General features: G+C 29.7%; 1 protein-coding gene across 1 annotated transcript; it reads left to right on the top strand.

The window, feature by feature from the left end:
• Nucleotides 1-620: 620 nt before the first annotated feature.
• spz4 (Spaetzle domain-containing protein 4) lies at nt 621-16,734 on the top strand. The gene is made up of 5 exons (XM_015509260.2): nt 621-808; nt 5,375-5,520; nt 12,527-13,069; nt 14,008-14,130; nt 15,370-16,734. The coding sequence occupies exons 1-5, from the start codon at nt 779-781 to the stop codon at nt 15,644-15,646; spliced, it is 1,119 nt and encodes a 372-aa protein (XP_015364746.2). The 5' UTR covers nt 621-778; the 3' UTR covers nt 15,647-16,734.
• The last annotated feature ends 2,473 nt before the right edge of the window (nt 16,735-19,207 follow it).

Here is a 19,207-nt window from a genome sequence, read left to right as displayed (position 1 = left end):
AATAAGTATATCGTAGATATCTATTATACTTATTAATATAACTAAAATAATCAAATTACCGCAGACCATGTCGATGTTGTCACGTTTTGATCGATTTCGGTCGAATTCGATTTTTATTCGCACGTGCGCCGAAAACAAACAAATCTTATTGACTTACAGCCTATTTTAATAGTAGGGGGCACGAAAAACGAAATAAACCATTAGCAATAAGAACGAAAAAAAGGGAAATGCGCTCGTCCACGCCAGGATATCCGCGAACTATTTTTGGCTGCAATAATAATATTATAATGGCACACGTACGTTCGAATTATTAATTATCATTATCGTTATTATTATCATTGTTATCATTTTATACGCTGTGTAGGCAGAGCATAAAATAATAATATTATTATTATAATATATATTATCCACACACACGGCGGCCGGTGAAAGTGAGCCACGTGATCGGGTGTTACGTGCGCGGGCGCCGTCGATATGATGGCGGCGATGGCGACGGCGGTGCACTCGCGTGGGAACTACCGATCTTCGACTCATTCTTCGTCTTGTACGGTCTTCTTCCTCTACTCTGCCGCCGCCATCGTCCGAGTAGGCTAAATGTAACGGTATATACCGCGCTACAGAGCTGCTGCTGACCCAGTTTTGCAGTCGCCGCCGCCGCCGCCGTCACCGTCGCCGACAGGCCAGTCAGTCAGTCTCGCGTGCGACACCCGACCGAGCTCAGTCAAACCCATGTGCGTGGTCGCGCGCGCCCCTACAGTGTACTGCATGTGGACGACTCATGTACTTAAAGATACTATTCCTTTGGGCAGTAAGTACTAATTGATGATATTATAATGATATTGATACATGGTGATGATGATGATGATGGATGTAGTACGTGGATTATGAGTATACGTCATTAAACAAATTATTATTCGTTGTTCAACAACCCCACAATGTCAAGTTTTTTATTTAACTTTTATGTTTTTTTATAAATATAATATAATATACGATATTTAGGAAGAATAAGGAAAAAACTTTTACCTAAAACTTAAATTTATAAGTTATGATATTATGATACGTATATTATTATCGTGATATTATTATATATTATAATATGACATAATATAATAATATAATAAAATAATATAATATATCATACCTATGAAATGTTGTATGGAAGTTTGAAACACCGAGAATTTTAAAGTCAAATAAATAATAATGCAATTCTAATATAGTAATACACTGAATACATAACATAATAATATAACAATATGTAACATGCAGCCATAATAAACCTTAAAGAATTATAGTACATTTTTATTTATCTATATGTCCTGTTGCATACTCTCCGCATGGGTCCCATGCCAAATAAAATACACGAACTTTTGGGGGTGCACTATGACGATAATGAACTTTTTCACTCTTGCGAATACTTTGAATTCTCTTCTGTTTTGAAAATCACCTATACGTTTTTCGTCTTGAGCATAATATATGGCGTGCCTCAATAAAATATCTTTAGCTGTTATTGTGTATGAGTATACCTATGTGCAGGAAGGTAATACCGAATTCGTGCATCAATACATAAAACGAGGTTTTAACAAAACGCGTGGTCAGGAGCAGGAAGAGGAAGAGCTATCGGCAAGGTAGGGTGAAGGTCGGAGCTTCACCTTTCCAGTGCGGTCGAGTGTACCTTATACTAAACTGAACCATGCAATGCCCTCGACCAAGTTAATATTATCTTAATATCAAAGATATTTTTGATATATTTCACTGTTAATACTTAATATTAAAATAAACTATTATATATTTTACATTTATTAGGTACCTATGTATATATCGAGATAAACCGCAATATCCAATCCAATAAAAATAAATAAATTTAGAACTTTTCAAAAACGAATCTAATTCACTCGTATATGAATCGTGAAAGATCTTATTGCTACCTGCATTTAAATTTTAAAGGATATGTGCCAAATATGGTACAGTACGCTGTTCTATATAGATATGTTAAACTAGGTTTCGTTTTTATAATTTTATCAAACTTAATAATATGATAAATTACAATAAACTATAAAAATAATAAATAACGAAAAAACACGATAAAATCGTACTAATAATACTATATTGTAAGCATGGTTGCCATTGCTATGAATTATTAGACATAATCTTATTATTTTCGTAATATCACAAATATTTAAATTTGTGTACATTTATATTTATTTTGTGTATTATATACGTAATATATAATATATAAGTAATAATAATCCGAATATATGTTGTGAAATTAACTTCTCAAAATTTCTGAAATTATTGAGTAAATATAATTACATGAGAATAATGTTACCTATTGCGTTTTAATCGTTTTATATTTTAATGTAGGCACCTAACACCCCTTTAAAGTGATCAAAATCGTTAAAGTTTATAAATAAATACATATAATATAATAGTTTAAATTTACATGGAATAGCCCTAGAAATAAATCTTATTCCATAATACTGAAACGTTTTTAATTTAATTAATTTAACCTTAGTATAAAAACCATATAACAAAATTATTTCTTAAATTGTACTTGAATATTAACTGAAAAATTATATTAAATTTATTCGAATAGTTTATAACCATATAAAAGAACAAAAACATTAAGTATTCGGTGTGCACCTTCTCGTCTATTTGTATAACCAATAGGCGCAGATTGTGTACAATTTAATTCTATCAATAGTAATTTTTGTCAGAATACAGGAATACATCCATTCAGTTCATTCTGAAAATAGTTTGCTTATTATAATAAAGGCTCGGCAAATTATTAAAGCTGACTTCTGCTTGATCATTGCACACATTTTCAGTTATAATTTATAACTTATAGGTACGTGCAATTATTTATGTTATTATTGTTAGGTATTATAATAATAACGACAATATTGTTTTATACGCTATTTTTATTTATTTATTTAATTTCATATACATATGAATACTGGGCCCACTGAGATGACTCGTGTGGGAGCCTACGCTATGTTTGAAAAGATTTGCCTAATAAATAACCCCTGAAAAAATAACCCCGAAAAAATAATCCCGTGAAAAAATAACCACGGAAAAAATAACCATATAATAAAATTGATTTGTAAGGTGTACCTGCAGGCACCTATCTATTTGTAATACAATTCAATTTCAATAATATAATAATAATTTAAAACAAATTGTCAAATTTTTCAATTACGGTAAAAACGAATGGAAATATAAATAATATATAAATAAAAAATATTCACCATAAATGTATAATACGCATTGATGTTCATGATCAATTTTAATTAAACGTTTTTTATCCAGGGAAGTTTTTAAAATACATGGACATTTGTGAATATTTTTTTTTTGCAGCATTTCCACCTTATAAAATTTAAACACTCTTTGTGTACAACATACATATACTTTTTAAATGCCAACTTTTCTTTGTCCTTCTAGCTCTCAAAAATATCTAGTATAGCCATATTATTATTCAAATAGAAATTAAAACAAAGCACAGAGAAATATATAATATACGAGAGCACACTGTAGTACCTAATACTGAGAAATGAACTCACAGGACTTGACAAATTTTATAAATTACCGCTTTTATCAGAACATTAAAGATAAAGGTACCTTTCTTATCCATTAAAATATTATTTCACATTGCCGCTGTACCTTGTTATTATACATCTGATCGATATGACAGACTGGCATCGTGCTCTGAATCGTTTTTATCGTAGGTAATTAATAATTTATCATTGAATTCAAAATTAACGTTATTCGTAGGAACATAAAAATTGTACGTAGGTAATAGGTATATTAAACATTTTTTAATTTTTTTCACGCAATGACATATTAACACCAATATTTAGATTAATTTGCAAAATCTCATTTGGGGTTATTTTTTCTGTGGTTATTTTTTCACGGGGTTATTTATTCGGGGTTCTTTTTTTCGGGGTCTAAATTTACGGGGTTATTTTTTCGCGGTACCGTTTGAAAATGTTCTGTAGTCCGTCTGTCATTGCCCGATATGTTACCAATTTATAATTATTATTGTCTATTCCAAATGTCGTGTTATGATTTAACTTTAAAGTATAGTTTTCTTTCCTCGTTTCCGGTGTATAGGTAAATCGTATACCTTTGTGCTTATAAAGCTATAGCTAAAACCTTACTAATCCAGATTCGTAGGCCGTTACGACAAATGGATCAACCTAACTGGTTGGTCATTAGTTCATTACTCATTACTCATTACTCATTAGTCATTATAGACTATATAGCTATATAATAGTACATTGCTCATTAGTTTTATTATTGCAAACCATCGGACAACGGATATGCCCAAATGCAATGTTTTATAACATTGTCTGTGTACATTTCTCAAGTATAAAGCTTTAAAAATATATATATTACTATATTAGTTTAAAAATGTATTGAAATAATAATTAGGTACTATCAAAAAATAGGCAAAAAATAAAACATAACCACTACGGTCCCATATCGAGTGCGATCTTCACAAGCAAAATCCGAAACAACTGTGTGCATATATAGGTACGTAAAACGTGACGTAGAGTGCGTTTTAAAGTGGTCAGACCAGATTGGTGGCAAAAAAAAAATAACGTTCATCATTGACCGCGCAGAGGTCGAATCCGCGAATTTATTGCGAAACTAGCGGCTCGTACCCATATTACAATATTGTTTCCATGTATTATTATTACACTGCTGCACAACATACTATAAAGCGCAGACGCGTGGTGTACTGCACCTGTACATGAATTAATAATTCATTCGTCCTTGTGAAATAGAGACACCACTGGAGGAGGTCTTTGACTGTTTCGAGAGTGGTTATAATAATATGCCTTTATTTTGTGTTTAATTGAATAAATATGTATACGAAAATCGTCGGTGACGTTTTCACATGCATGTATACATTTTTGCTGAAGACGTTAATTGGAAATCCGACCGTTTTATTTTCGACACCGGGAACCGTAACTAAAACATGATAGCCATTGTTCACATAGTGTATGATATATACGCATATTTTATAGTTATTTAGTGTATATTATTATGCTTCACGAGACGAAAAATAATCGTTGTTCATCCTTGCAATGTTGAGGCACCTTGACATTGCGTGCACAATAAAAATCACCGTCGGCCGCCACATGGCACAGTTTCCAATGCCAGCGCTTAACTTTCACGTCTCCTTTCTTCTGCCCGACATACTGCTCCTATATAACACATAAAGCAGGTCATGCTTTTCTCAAATTTTGATATTGCGTTGAAATTTTCAAAAAAAATTTTAAATGCTTATATAAATATTTTAAAATAGATTATATCTACGAAACAATTATATTATTTTTGCTATACATAATAAAATATATTATATTTTTTTCAGCTGCCGTTGGAGCTCAATGGTTACGGTTACGATGGTTATAGCACCTGCACAAAACCGTATCGTAATGCAAGAGCCAAATTTCCAGATTTACCTTGCGATTTTAACTCTCAATCATGGTGCATGGTACCTGGATCAACGTACCCGTGGTAATATATTATAATATTATTTGCGACACAAAAATCTCAAGGATCTAGTATTTAGAAAGCAAAAACCCCATTGTTACCCAAAAATATACGTAGGTTATATGGGTTATTTGTTGTGAATGAAAAAAAATTGCCCATTATATTGTTTGTCATGATTTATGTAACACACGCATAAATGTAGGTGAAAGTATGTCTAATGTGACACGAGCGAGTGAAAGTTCTAGATTTAAGCGGTGATGTTCTTTGTTTGTGTTCGGGATCTGATAAGACGTATATTTTAGGGACACGGTGAAAGTATACCTATAGTGTTTATAATTTAGGTATTTTCAAGGAAAACTAGAGTATTTCCATGAAATACAATCATTTCTGGCTTTTTCTTGGGGTCAAGGTCAATCAATTCGTATTGTTATAGTATATGTTTTTGTAAATAATATCCCAAAAGATGTTTTTTTTATAGACTATTATTTTATAAATATTTCATTTAAAAAAATTGGTTGAACTGTAAGAAAATTCCTAGTCTCGTGTTATTTAAAAGTTTAAAACATGTAAGCCCCATGCCCCTCATAACGACATTGTATAGATCAAAAATGAAAATACAATACCTATATCTTTATATACCTATTGAAATTTAAGTATAGATTTTTTTGCCATATTACTATAGAAATAGGTAAAAATTTACATAAAAAATGTTTAAAGTTTAACAACAATCGTATTGGAACAGTATATGATGCATAAAACACATTTGATAGTTTGAAAAGCTTCACGTATCAGACAATCCAATGATGTAATGATATTATACATTTTTAGATGTAGATATATATAGTTTTCAAAATATTTTGCGGCTTATAGACATTTTATGTTTGAATTTTTTTACCTTTAAATGTTGATGCTTAGTAAAAACGTTATAAATGTATCCAATACAAAGTTCTTATAAGCATAGTATTAAAATATAGCTATACTAGCTGCTAAGTATAGTAATTTTAAGATTTTAAAAATAAAATCGAAATATAATGAGCGATAACAAATTATTATGAAGCTTAAAATTAATAAAAATTTTTATTTTTATATAGATTAACATTACAATTTTAATATATGGTTCTTCATAAATTGGTCTTACAGCATCTAACTCAATGATAAAGTATACACGAAAATTATTATACATGATGCAAATGAGTAGCTTTCCTGGTTTAAAGAGTTATTATAATTTAAAAAAACAAAAATACAATTTTTAGTTAAATGATTATCAAAAAAAAAAAAAATATATGATTTATTTAAATAGACAAGTATTCAACAAAATATTCAAAGTAAGTTTGTTCTTAAATTTCATAATATATTTATATGTTACATACCTGTACCTACCTACTTTAAAATCAGTATGCGTCCTTTACTGTAACTCATGCTGTATGGTTGTTATTACTAATCATTAATTAATATATATTATACCGGATGCAATAGTGGGAGTGTACTTATTGGAGTGGTGAGTCAGTCAGCAAGACAACTAATACAATTAGAAACATCAATGGACAATAATTATGTTATCATCATACAGCGAAACTTGGTTAACTCGAAATAGTCGATACCTCAAACCTTTTCCAAGTTCCTGGAATTTTCTATAATAATTATACAATTATTGTATAACTCAAACTTTTTGGCTAGTCCCTTTGTGTATTCACATATTCTTGATACCTTAATGGAGAATTGGAGAATATTATATTATTATATGTAACTCTCACTCTGGAACACTAATTAACACCACAAAAAAAGGGAGAAGTAGGTAACCATTTCTCGTTATTAAGTAATAACCGCCATGCACTGTAATATTTGTGTTCGATTTGAATTCGATAATAAATCATTGCATGCGATAAACGATTGCGAAAGAAGAGATCAATATTACCAAGTACATTTTATGATATAATTTATATTAAAATATTATTTTACTTTTAGTAATAATAGTAATAGACTATTAGACAATTACTAATAGTATTACTGTGTTAGTACTTTAAGCACTTATGGAGTTTGAATTATTTTTTGCCAAAAATATTACATTTTAAATGTCATCATTGTTTGTTAAAAATATAATAATATGCTTCAATTTCCCAAGAATAATATTTTTTTAGTCACAAAAAAACAACTAAAATCGTAATTATTTTTCGTTTAAATATACCGGGTGATTCTTTTATCATTGAACACTCATTATTTCAAAAAGTATCAATGTTTTTTTTACAGAGTTTCATGTTGTTAAAAAAACAACATTTTTATTAAAAAATTATGTTTTTTTAATATTTTTTATCCTTATAATTTTTTAAGTTTTTTACTTTTTTGAATGACAACATAGAGTTTTAATATCATATTCCAAAGCAGAATATTTTTCTAATTATTTTGATACGTAAAAATCGAATTTTGGAGTAGTTTATGAGTTATAAGTATTTAAAGTTTAGATTGGCGGAGTGGAGTGGTATGGGGTTACCCCGCAAAATGTTTGTTCACTACTCCACTTGTCTAAACTTTAAATACTTATAACTCATAAACTACTCGTCCAAAATTCGATTTTTACGTATCAAAATAATTAGAAAAATATTCTGCTTTGGAATATGATATTAAAACTCTATGTTGTCATTCAAAAAAGTAAAAAACTTAAAAAATGATAAGGATAAAAAATATTTAAAAATATAATTTTTTTAATAAAAACGTTAGTTTTTTAACAACTTGAAACTATGTAAAAAAATATTTTGAAAAAAGTAAATACTTTTATAAATAATGAGTGTTCAATGATAAAAGAATCACCCTATAAATTCATTCAAGTTATTAACTTTAAATACTTATGAAAAAGTTCCTTTGGTTATTCAATATACCTTTGAATAGCTAATTATTTTATAATTATAATACCATGTATAAAAAATGATAGTTTAAAAATTTGATGAAAATGTCAAGATCTCCGGTTATTCGTTTTTTTTTTGCAGTTACCAAAAAATCAAAATTGAGGTTTTGCAAAAATAATTTTTTCTCAATCCTTTTTTTGGTTTTCACAGTAATTTTGAAAAGTATTTAGAATTTTTACTTTGACTCAACTTTTCTAAGTTCAAAAACGAATAATTTTTATTTTTTTTAAATATGATGTTACATAAAAAAATAAAAAAAATACAATACACATCATCGTTGAAAAATCAATACATTCCTTGCTGCGCCAGAATCTAAAACAAGTATAACCACAGGGCTATGGTACATCGTACTGGCTGCACTTAACTATAATATTGCATATTATATTATTATATGATAGATATATACATCATATTAAAACTACAAGAGTATTAAAATATAACATTACATTTTAGTATTTTTCAATATTATAGCCTGGGGATGGTTGTTAAACTATCGACATACTTTACAATTTCAGACTTCGATTTGCGACAAACCATTGATATTGTAGCTTATTTTTTTTATCGTAATCACGTTTTATCCGGTTATCGTGATCCGAACAATGGGCCGTTAATCGTTATTGACTATTGTAGCAAAGCTACCGTGTTTAAACCTATATACGTGTATTATACATTTATACGCGTGACATTACGCATGGCCTTGAAAAACAACATTAAAAATAAAAGACACCAATAAAGCTATATCATAATATGGGATGAACATTTCCGAGCCGCGAATCGATGATTGTTTTTACTCTAATTTTCAAATATTTAATAATAAACGATTCAAGCTACAGCGATCATGCACATTTTGAACTTTTAGATACTGTGTGTTAACTTAAATATAATATAATTATCATTCAAAAATCACGACATATCATATACATATCACAAGGTAGCGATAACAAGATTTTCCATGGTTTATTATAGACAAATACTTAAGATTGTATTCCATTTAACTGTGTATAATTGTTTCGTTACCTAATTAATATCTACGTAAAAGTAGTGGAATTATTGTGCCGGTCAAAACTTCTGAGTAGTATATTTTGAATAATATTATGTTATATACGGTTAAAAACTATATTTTATAAAACATTATACTCATTAATGTTGTTTTTAGTGCCTTCTAATAGAACATTATTAGAATGCCCACGAATTCGGTATATCTATACACATTGAATATTAATGTACTTATAAAAGCAATAAAACGCAAAATATCATAACGTTCTATTTACTGCCAAATTAAAATGTGTCCATTTCTGAGCGGAGCGATGAATGTATTAATTTTACAATGATGTGTGCTTTTTTTAATAATAATAATAATAATAATAATAACAATATAATCTTTATTAACGAACATTTGATTCCAATGTTTATTTTTTTCTATATATAATATAATACAAATGTTTATAGCAATGAAGCATGAGTCTATAATGATAGCCGATAGGTACTAATTTATAATTTAAAAAAATAATTTACAATAGTTTTAAAATTAAATCAAAATAAGTATACACAAAATACAAAGTAATACATGAAAAACTTAAATAAATAATAAAAATAAAAACAAAAATCTTTATAATTCTTATTTTGTATATCTTAATATTTGAATAGAAAATTCTGTAAAAGATGTATTAAAAAAATCAATATTTTCAACATAATTACCATCTAACATTAGAATATTCGACGGCAAATTTGACATGTATGACGTGGTTACATTTTTTAAATAAGATACATTTTTTTCACATAATTTTTTGCATTTATTTTAAAATGTAAGTTTTGGAGTATTTCAGGGCAATCAGTCATATTATTTATTATTTTGTATAAACATTTTTGTTATATTTGAAGAAAACGGTTTTCAAGCGTAAATATGTTAAAAATACTTGATTCCACTTCGTAGCCTGATTGTAGAGTTCTAAAGACAAAACATTGAAAACACAAGAAACGAATAAAATTATTTTGAACTTTCTCTAAACTCTGTATGCTAGTTTTAGATTCTGAGCGGAGCGATGAATGTATTGATTTTACCATGATGTGTGTTTTTTTTTGTGTCTGTCATCACGCGTTTTGGGGCAATAAAAATGATTCAATTTTTGACTTCAGTACCTTGTTCGATCAGAAAGTGAATCTAGTTGGTACTTTGGGGGGTCAAAAGTAAATCTTAATACTTTTCTAAATAATCGAGAAAAACAAACTAAAAATTAAGGAAAAAACGGGAAATTTTACGCACACTCATTTTTCGACGAAATCGATTTTGATTTATGATGTAACTTTAAAACGAATGACCATAGATACATGAAATTTTCAAAGAATGTTTATATAAGTATATTCTATTCACCGTGCAATTTTCAAAAAATTTCGACTTAAGTTGATCTATTCATAGGCATTTGAAATTTTCGATCATTATTAGTTTTTTTAAAATTAATATCGATCAAAAATTATTTGTTAGGCAGGAAAGCTTGAAAATTTAATACAAGGCTCCTAACATATTTTTACAATAGCAGTTGCAAGATAAAAGGAATACATAGTCACAATTTTTTTTAAAAGCATTCAAAGTTTGAGTTTTGACAACATATTATGTAAAAATCACGAAAAATCACAAATTATTTTAAGCTAGAAATTCATAAAAAAATTTCTTTTTAAATCTAAGATTTTAAAATTTAATAAAAGATTCCTTACAAATTTGTCAATCTTTATCACGAATAAAAAGTCCATCGGAAATTCAAATTAAATTTTTATGAGCATTTGAAATTAAATTTTTACAACATTGGATTTTCACTGGATTTCACATTTAGTGATTTTCTTATTTTGGTGTAACTAATTCTAAAAGTCTAAAACAAATGACCACAGATTCTTGAAATTTTCACTGAATATTTATATAGATATTTTCTATATTTGATAACATTTTCAAAATATTTAGATTTCTTTTGAGCTGTTTACTGACATTTTAATTTTTCAACTTTTTTAGTTTTTTTTTTTCTATAAATATCGATAAAAAATTATTTGTTCGGTAGAAAAGCTTGAAAATTTAATACAAGGCTTCTAACACATTTTAACAATAGCAGTTGAAAAATAAAATAAATTCATGGTCACAATTTTTTTTTACAAGGATTCAAAGTTTGAATTTTGACAACATACGTAAAAATCACGAAAATTCATAAATTATTTTATGCTAGAAATTCATAAAAAATATTCCTTTTATATCTAAGATTTGAAAATTTAATACATAGCTCCTATCATATTTTTACAATAGCAATTGAAAAATAAAAGAAATGCGTAGTCACAATTTTTTTTTATAAGCATTCAAAGTTTGAATTTTGATAACATATGTAAAAATCACGAAAATTCGCAAACTATTTCAAACTAGAAATTCATAAAAAATGTTCTTTTTAAATCTAAGGTTTGAAAATTTTTAATAATCTATAATATATCCTAGACAGATAAACCATCTTCGCTCAGAATCGTTTTTCGTATACAATGATATAATATCATTGGATTCAAATTTAATTCCATCCATTACAGTAAATCACTTATTGTAACCTACTGACAGCAGAGCGACATCAACGACTTACCCGCCTTTTTAAATATGGATGTCAAATAAGTAATTCATAATCAAAATGAGAACGAACAATAGACTGGTATAAAGTTTTTAATGCAAATTGATCTCTAAAATTGTGTCCGTGTATACACGATAAGTTGTCGAAATAATAAGCTTCGATTTTCAACTTCAGTAGCTTTTCCAGTTAGAAAGTGAATCTAGTTGATGCATGTAGGTGCACATTTTGAAATTCCAAGTATTTTTCAAAAGCATCGGGTAAAACAAAAAAAAAATTAAGAAAAAACGGGTATTTTTACAAAATGTAATATACCATTCATTACAGTAACCTACTTGTAAACTACTGTACAGCAGAGCGACATCCATTTACCCGCTTTTTTAACTTTAAGATTTGCATAACATAGAAATTGTGGCTAAAATAAACATCATATTATGATAATATTTGGTTTACACCTGATATTACGATTTGCAATCTGCGCGTCGTCATTGCACTGCCGTTATAATATATTATAGTGATTGAATTATGTACGTCCATGTGTAGGCACGCTGTCCGACGATTTGTTTTCGAGAATCATGGTTTGATGAAACGCATGTACGGCGAACAGCGACACATATCGGTGTTGCGCGCCGACATGGACACCAATGACATCGAAGGTGGCGTCTGGAACCGGCGCCGGGAGGAATCGTCGTTGAACCGCTACAACTTGCAACCGTCACCGCCACCACCAACTTCAGGGACCTCAGCTGGCACCGCTACAGCTAGTAACGCTACTAGCCCCACCACGTCGACATCGGCAACTGCGACTACCGCGACCACTACCACGTCCACGACGTCCACCGTTCGACCATCCAACATCACCGTCACGCCTGTGGCCGACGTCGTACCACCCACGACGACCACCGCGACGGAAGACGTGGAAGACGGCACCGTGGACGATGTTACAGTGGACGACCAGTTGCAGTTCGAAACCACCACCGACCCGATAGCGTCGACCCAGCGTACCGACCAGGTACAGGAGCAACCGGGATTCTTCCAGGAGTCGACTGATGGCGAAACGGATAACACTCAGAAATCAAAAGGCATGTGAGTACCCTGTACTTGTACAATAAGAAAAGAAAATATTATGATGCGAAAAATAAATTTGTAGCGATATATATATATATACGTATATGTACACTAGGCGTAAATATGGTTAAAAATCTACTGGAGAGCTAGAAATATAAATTACACGTATTAACATAATTTATGATGTTTACGAGGTAAAGTTTGGAAATATACTTTGGGGGCTTCAGAAGTATTTAGGAGGTTCCCCTAATTTACGCCTATATATATAATATGCGACACAGGTCATTTTATAATGTTATAAGTATATTCTCATTTCGTCATTCGTTATATTTATACTTTTTGAAGACTTGAAGCTGAAACTATATTATAGTATTTATTATGTTTTGGCCTTATATTGTAGATCAATAATTTTAATAGGTACCTTCCCCCAACTCCCCCCCACTCATTTTCACTCAGAATTTCAACCTTCCTTTAAACTTTAAAAAAAAAACTTCTTTTTAAAGTAAACGAGTTAATTTGGCTAGAAAATTAAATTTAGCAGGTTTATTAGCAAATATATTGTTGTGATAGTATCTTACTATCGTGTATGGTGTATGTATTATCATTGCGATGTGCCTTGGGAAGAAAAAATTTATCGGAGATATTTCAAGTACCTATACATATCAGAGCTCATTACTGTAGTCATTTACATAACTCGACCAATGGCGTGGGGATGAATGTGTCATATTCCTTGGGTTATTTTTATGTTTTGTCGTATAAAATATATGGTAAAGCAATAAATGTATATATAACATGGTCTGGAAATATAATCAAAAATTCATATCCTACCTTTTTAAAAAAGCTGAGAACACTTTAATAATATGACATTATTATGACAATAATAATAGTAATATATTATATTATAATACCTATCTCTTTTTCGATTATGTGGAACCACGTATTTTTGTTTCTTGTAGTAATGCTTGCCCGGTAAAGGAAGAAGTGGTCGCGCCGTTTTGGGCGAACAACACTCGTGGCGAAGTGCTAGCGCTCCTCAATCTCTATCCGTTCGAGCAGTACGTCCACTGGGAGCGATGCACGTGAGTATTGAATAGTTAATAATCAAAATTATATAATATTACCATACACCGAGTGTTTCAACCACTGTGGAGAAACTGGGGATACTAAACACGTCTATATCATTGCCTCGATCAATCGTAGTGTTTATCAAAACCGACAATGTAATTATTGAAGCTAGTATTTAAGGGTAAAAAATCAAATACTAAATTTAAAAAAATATGAAATTTATGTACTGAAATGTCTGAAATTATTTTATGATAGGCTGTGACTACCCTTTTAAAGGACATAATCGAACGTTGAACTAATATTTTTTTATTTATAGAGCCTATTAGTTATTTATAGAGCTCGGAATTATATTCTTTTGCATATTTTTTATGAGTCTATGCAGTCAGACGGGGGTTCGAAATCTTTACGAATCATGAAACCGGTGTAATAATGGCAAAAGTTTTTTTGCATATTTGAGAATATTTTAAGATAAAAGAATATTTCGTATAATAAAGAATATTAGAGAATATATCGATAAATTTGTATAGATGTTCGATATTTTTTGTTGCAGTGACGTAAATAATATAAACTATATTATGTCCGATAATATAGTGATAATGATATGATATTAAAAATATACTAGTTATACTACCTATATATTTATATACCATCGTCCATCGTATATACGATTGTTATATCGTTATACATCCTACGTAATAATGTGCTGCAATCCACTGTAGTATAATATAAAATATGTGGCTATCTAAGATAACAATGCCCGACAAAAAATGGAATTACTACACAAAAATAGCTAGCTCCAAGCAAAAATCATATTTTTGGCATATTTTATTATGGTTTTTAAAGAATATTGGAGAAATATTTTCAACTTTTTAAGAGAATATTAGCATCTTATTTTTGCTATTTTTAAAGAATATAATTCCGGGCTCTATAACTTATTTATAAGCAGTTTATATTGATATAAACCGAGGTACCGTCTATAATATTATATTTATATTCCAAATTTCGAATATTGAAATATGCTCTATAAATAAAAAAATGTAAGTGGTTATGGAAGTAGCACAGTACCTTTTTTATATTTAACTGGTATATTGTGTTATTTTATTGTAGAGAGAAGTAGGTAACACTTAATTCCTCATTAAAAAAAACATAAATTTTGATTCATTTATTAAAATTAAATTATAAATTTAATGTACCATACTAACACTAAATAATTTGTGCGTGCATGTATACCGATATGATATTATGTTGCGCAGATTCGAGAACAAACAGATGTTCTGCCGCCAGGGCTGTCGGTGTGAACAGCAGTACCGCTTGCACAGGCTGCTCGCCTACGATCCGTCCAACGATTGCCGTGGAATATTCTCTGACTGGTTTAGGTTCCCGTCGTGCTGTGTGTGCCGTTGCTACGATCTGCCCAACGATCTAAGGATCACTTCCCGCAGTCCTCGCATCGAAGGAGACGATGGTTCCGGCAACAACGGAAACAATAATGACCTCGACACGTGGTTCCAAAATCCGTTAAACTCTTAACTTTTACTTTTCTTTACCCGATATTACTGTATTGTTATAACGTATCCGTGTTTTATTTTTATTCTCTCACTCTTTTTCTCTCTCTTCTTCGATAATATTTTATTTGTCATTGCGCATCATCTATAGTGTTGGGCAAAAAAAAAACCACTTTAGTGTTTATTGAAGATCGAGGGGTCATCTGAAAGATTATGCCGCTCATCAATATATCAAAAATTGAAAACCAATAAATGTCGATAAACATAAGTAAACCTACCAACATTTGTTTTGAATTATTTGTCAGTCGACTAAAGTATTGAGACGATTACATAATAACTTTGTAACTTATAGTAATTGATAAATATAATTAGTGATTACAATATGAAAACAACTTTAATCGGATTTAGTGAGATCAATACTCACTTCCCCGTTCTATTTCCAGAATTAATACGTACACAATAATATTATCAACCGTGATATATTTCGTTTAGCTTTGTTTTTATTAATCATGAAATATATTTTAAAATTATTATTATATTATTATATAAGTGGAGCCACAAATTTGATGAACATTACTTACCATTTTATTGAATTTTAAAATGTCAGTCGTCACTTAGTCGCACATTAATTTAAATATATTTTTTTTGCCTTACACTGCCGCGTATAATATACAGCTGTTTTGATCTATATATATCTTATTATATAGAAGCCATAGGTTTGTAATATTATTTTTGTTTTTAAATGTTTATCAAATATAACTCATAGGTATCATCAATATAATATATATGTTGTACATAAACTTTAGTGTACATATAATATTTTTTATGTAGTGTTAAGGTGTTTCAATTTTGTGATACATATAAATTAATTATTTATTACTTTTATTTATTTATTTATACTTTAAACGTACTCATCGATAGTTAGAATGATAAATCATAAATGATATTATGTGCATACTTGTGGTATATTCGCGTGTCCACGTTTATATTCCCTACAAATCATTACAGATTTACGATTTGGAACTGCAAAGTTTATCATTGATGTATGAAAATAATGTTAAATAATAATGTTACATCGTTGTTGATAATATTATAATATAAATATATATCCAACATGAGAATTAAAGTCATTCCATCACTCTCAAGTCTCTGCCTAAATCTATATAGTCTATTTTTCTAGGCTCCTGCTTAGAATGTTGGCTTGATTTTTTATGCATATTTTGTAATACAGCAGTCCATGTCCATATACCATTATAAAACAATGCTTGAATTAGAAAAATAAAACAAAGGGGACTCCCAGAATTAAAATGGCGTTTCTTGCAATGAAATAATTAGAAACGGTGCTCTAATAAAAATATAAAAAAATTAAGAGGAGCTCTGTTTCCCTGCGCCCCCCCCCCCTCAATCCTAGCAATGTTCCATACTAGCTGATTTTACTAATGATAATAGTTCCCGAAAATTAAATTTGTTTATTAGTGCATATACTACATAGTACGTCCTGCATACGAGTATACAACTAAGTTCAAAAACCGTGTTATAAAATGTTCGCTCTCGTTACAGGTTATAATACTGGATGGATAAAACATACCTATCAAAGTAGGGCATTATTCGAGTAAGCTTTTAATCTAAATAATAATCTAAGTATTCTAAATACAATTTTGTTTGATTACGTGTTATTTTTTTCTGGTAATTGTTCGAATAAAAATTCCAATCATTTATTTTAAAATAATAAATTGATTAATTTTATTTAAAAATTAATCAAATAAAAAAATATTCAAATAATTTTCTGGAATTTGGATTATAATTATTTAAATTAAATGTTGACATGGTAGACAGGCAATTAAATTAGCTCTTATTTCAGGTTTCTATTGAAAATATGTTAAGACTAATCTTATAACTTTTAAATATCTTATATAATAATGTATCAATTGAAATTTAATATTTGACTATACCAAAAATGTTTATCAATTAAAAAGCTACCTAATAAGAATTTTACTAGGTACTTATTTATTACGACAACAATATACATTATACACGTTAACAATATTATTAACATCTATGATGTGGATACCTTCTATAAATACCAGTATTTCAATATTTGACGTGAACAATATTTTTTTTTTTTCATTCTTTCAGTGGAAATAATTTTATTGCATTGCGTATATACAATATATACTGAACAATAAATTATTGTGTTACAAAATAATACTTACAATATAATTAATAATATTATTATTAATAATATTTATTACTGTTTTGTTGAAGTTTCAATAATTCCATTAACATACTGTTTTGTTTTACGAGTGTCTCGACCAACGTGTTCGTATCCACCGGACTCACGGGCGGGTCTGGCGTTGCTGTCGACGATGTCTTTGATCCGTTGTTTTCGTTCATTTTTTCCGTTTGATCGTTTTCTTCCATTAAATTAATAACTTTCGGTGCATTCAGTTTATTCGATTCGTTCGATGTATTTTCTTTATTCATTTCGTTCATTCTGATACATTCATTAACAATTGCACAACGTTTACTCGCATTCCGTGTTAACATCGGCATTAGTTCAACATTCACTCATTTTATACGTATCCCACTTCTGAAAACTGTAGGGCGCATACATTAAAATATAAATAAAATAATAAAAAGAAATAATAGGACGGTAATGCCGAGAGAATAATCATATTTCATTATAATAAGTCATAACTAACTACTGTAACAACGCACACCGAAACGCGACGAGCGAGAGTGCGTTGTGTGCATGCCACTGTGCAAAACAAGTACGACAACTTTTAGAGCAAAAAAAAAAAGAGTAATAATACATAATTCGTTATCTTAGTGGTCGGCTGGAATCGGTGTGTCGATGCATGCTGACCACGGCGACAACGCGGACAATGTAGACAAATAATAATAATAATAATAATCATAATCACCACAACATAAAATCACATTTTTATCGCCGGTGGCGATTTCAACGCTAAGAACACACAATGGGGTAGCAGATTGACAAACTCTAGAGGGAGATTATTTCTTGACATCATTCAAAAACTAGGCTGCTCTTTTATATCTCCAAACGGTCCAACCTACTGGCCTACTCACATAAATCGCCAGCCTGACATTCTAAACTTCTTTCTCACCTCAATTCCAAAACACATAAGACATAAAATTCAAAATAGTTGTGAAATTTCATCAGATCATACCCCCGTCATTCTTGAAATAAATGGTTCAATAACCTGCAAACCTCCCCGATTCACCCTCGCAAAAGGTCCTGTCAATTGGGAAAAATTCTCCACTATCTTAGAAAATAACACAAACTTAAAAATCTCTCTAAAAACCAGCAGTGAAATTGAAATAGCGTCCTAAGACTTTGTCAACTCAATAAAAGCAGCGATCTCTGACTCATCCTATACTCCTAATCCAAACAAACTACCAAATTCAAATCAATACGATATACCTCTCAACATAAAAACCCTAATTATCGAAAAGCGTCGTGCACGCTCACGCTGGCAATACTCTAGACTGCCATCCGACAAAAAAAGATACAAATACCTGTCCAATACCATAAAAAAAAAAATTTGGATCCACAAATCTGAGT

This window comes from Diuraphis noxia, unplaced genomic scaffold, assembly GCF_037042655.1.
Source record: "Diuraphis noxia isolate RWA-SAM2 unplaced genomic scaffold, SU_Dnox_SAM2 contig0005, whole genome shotgun sequence".
In the NCBI taxonomy this organism is placed as follows: domain Eukaryota; kingdom Metazoa; phylum Arthropoda; class Insecta; order Hemiptera; family Aphididae; genus Diuraphis; species Diuraphis noxia.
This window is presented reverse-complemented; position numbering and strand designations above follow the sequence as displayed.

What these genes read in the sequence shown, in the direction of transcription:
- spz4 (XM_015509260.2), top strand. Translation starts at nt 779, where the DNA reads ATGTACTTAAAGATACTATTCCTTTGGGCA. An exon ending in CCTGGATCAACGTACCCGTG is followed by an intron (nt 5,521 to 12,526) that starts GTAATATATTAT and finishes GTCCATGTGTAG; the next exon opens with GCACGCTGTCCGACGATTTG. An exon ending in ACTCAGAAATCAAAAGGCAT is followed by an intron (nt 13,070 to 14,007) that starts GTGAGTACCCTG and finishes TGTTTCTTGTAG; the next exon opens with TAATGCTTGCCCGGTAAAGG.